This window comes from Drosophila obscura, unplaced genomic scaffold (assembly GCF_018151105.1).
Source record: "Drosophila obscura isolate BZ-5 IFL unplaced genomic scaffold, ASM1815110v1 contig_208, whole genome shotgun sequence".
Taxonomy (NCBI): Eukaryota; Metazoa; Arthropoda; class Insecta; order Diptera; family Drosophilidae; genus Drosophila; species Drosophila obscura.
Genome location: NW_024542799.1, coordinates 1,763,789 through 1,765,627, shown reverse-complemented (window position 1 = coordinate 1,765,627; position 1,839 = coordinate 1,763,789). Strand labels below are relative to the sequence as shown.

The following is a 1,839-nucleotide window of genomic DNA, read 5'->3' as shown; positions in this document are numbered from 1 at the left end:
GTGTCGTGGCATGCCGTGACGCTCGATCGATCTGTTTCGGGGCAGACGCATTAAGTTTCATGTGCTGTCATTATTTTAAATTATGCACACGAGCGAAACTCACAAATGAAAACAATCCAAACGAGACACTGCATAATTGAGAGACATTTTCCAGACTCATTTGCATATACTCGTATCTGTCTCTGTATGTGTGTGTGTGTGTGTTTGTGTGTGTGTGTGGAAAATTGTTTAACACCTTTGCTTCTGTCTCTGACGAAGCTTTCGATCAGGTGGCAAACAGCTACAGCTAGCTAAATACCCTCTGGAAAGATCAGGATCGTAGATTTCAAAATGAAGAGGAACATTTAATTGAAGTCCTTTGGATTTAGCGCTCGATTATAATCCGATTCTCGTTTGTGGTGGCCGTTTCCCCATTATCCTTTGAAGGGGCAACTCCCTGCTGTAGTTTCGCTGTAGCTTCGCTGCTTTTGTTAGCCGCCTTCGTCAACTTCTCACTTATCTGACTCTTGATCCACTCCTTATTGCATGGCGTGTAGGCCTTGGCGTCCTCCTGGTACACCAAGCAGGTGAGATCCTTCAGCACGTCGATGAAGTCAAACAATTGGATGATGTCGTAAGTGATGACACGCGCTATCGGGGTGCAGCGCTTCAGGTGCTCCTCGTAGATCTTGCACACGCGCTCCACGCAATCGTCGACGCTCTGGAAGTAGGCGTAGGAGCGGCTCTTTTCTCGGCCATCAAGCTGGATCAGTAGAATTGTGCGAGACATTTTCGGGCCTTTTTTTTTTTTTCAATATTACGAAAGACTTTTGCACACGATTTAAGGTTCAGCGACTGCTTGGTTGTAGATATATTTAGATTAATTCGAACTCAAAACAATGCCTACTCTTTCGAATCGATTTCCTTTTCAATTCGATCTCCTTTCCGTATTACAGAGTCGAAGCACCAAAGAATCATCCATCGGTGGCTGGTATTCTACGGTATCATGCCATATCTTGTGGATACATTTGTATGCCCATTCTTATGCCCTTACATTCCATTGATCGATCAATATTTATGCTGAATAAATTCGTCTTATGGCTGGGATATAGACAGAAATAATCATCATTATATCGTTACCGAAAAATCAGATCAAATAGATTCTGACACCTCTGCGGAAAGACAAGCTCATTTCTCATTTAAGATATAAAAATACACGCCCACAAAACTCCCACATCATTAGAAAAGATTCCTGGCTGCCGCGATGACACATTACTGTCACTCCGCGATATGAGCTAAATTTATTGGTGCAGCCAGCCCCTGATTTTCCCTGCTCCCAGTTGCCTTGCTCGCGAAGTAAGAACGCCGAATGCTATTTACTCTATCGATTCGTTAGAGATGATTTTAATGTTTCGAGCGATCTCCTCCAGGGAGAGATGTTTGTGTAAATCGGTCTCATCTGCTAGATTAATCCAGACAGCATCGGAAAATGCTTCCTTCTGTGGAAAATTGATATAGGCCGCTTCAAGGGTATATACAGAATATTCTGTTCGTGTCGTCGCATGCAGAAACATTTTTTTTTGTGGGAGGCCTCCTCATGGGAAGATGTCACAGGGATCGTCGTCGTCGCCGTCGTCGTCTCGTCCGGGAAAAGGCATTTAGAGCATTTCATTAGTGTGTGTTTGTGTGTGCAGCCGTAAGGGGCAGCTGCCACAAGACCGTGTGCTGTGGCACGAGTAAAAGCTAAAAAAGCAAGAGAGACTCATTTCGTAATGACGGGGAGCAGAAAGAAGAATAAAAACCCAAAAACTAAATCGTTGACATCTTTGCCAACTAAAAACACACACTAAAAGAGACACA

The 1,839-nt window shown here is 43.8% G+C and overlaps 1 protein-coding gene across 1 annotated transcript; it reads right to left on the bottom strand.

Moving 5' to 3' along the window:
- Window positions 1-301: 301 nt before the first annotated feature.
- On the bottom strand, window positions 302-857 carry LOC111064811 (enhancer of rudimentary homolog). The gene has a single exon (XM_022352598.2). The coding sequence runs from the start codon at window positions 767-769 to the stop codon at window positions 365-367; it is 405 nt and encodes a 134-aa protein (XP_022208290.1). The 5' UTR covers window positions 770-857; the 3' UTR covers window positions 302-364.
- Window positions 858-1,839: the final 982 nt, after the last annotated feature.

Excerpts from the sequence above, each read along its gene's own strand:
- LOC111064811 (XM_022352598.2), bottom strand. The coding sequence starts at position 769 with ATGTCTCGCACAATTCTACTGATCCAGCTTGATGGCCGAGAAAAGAGC.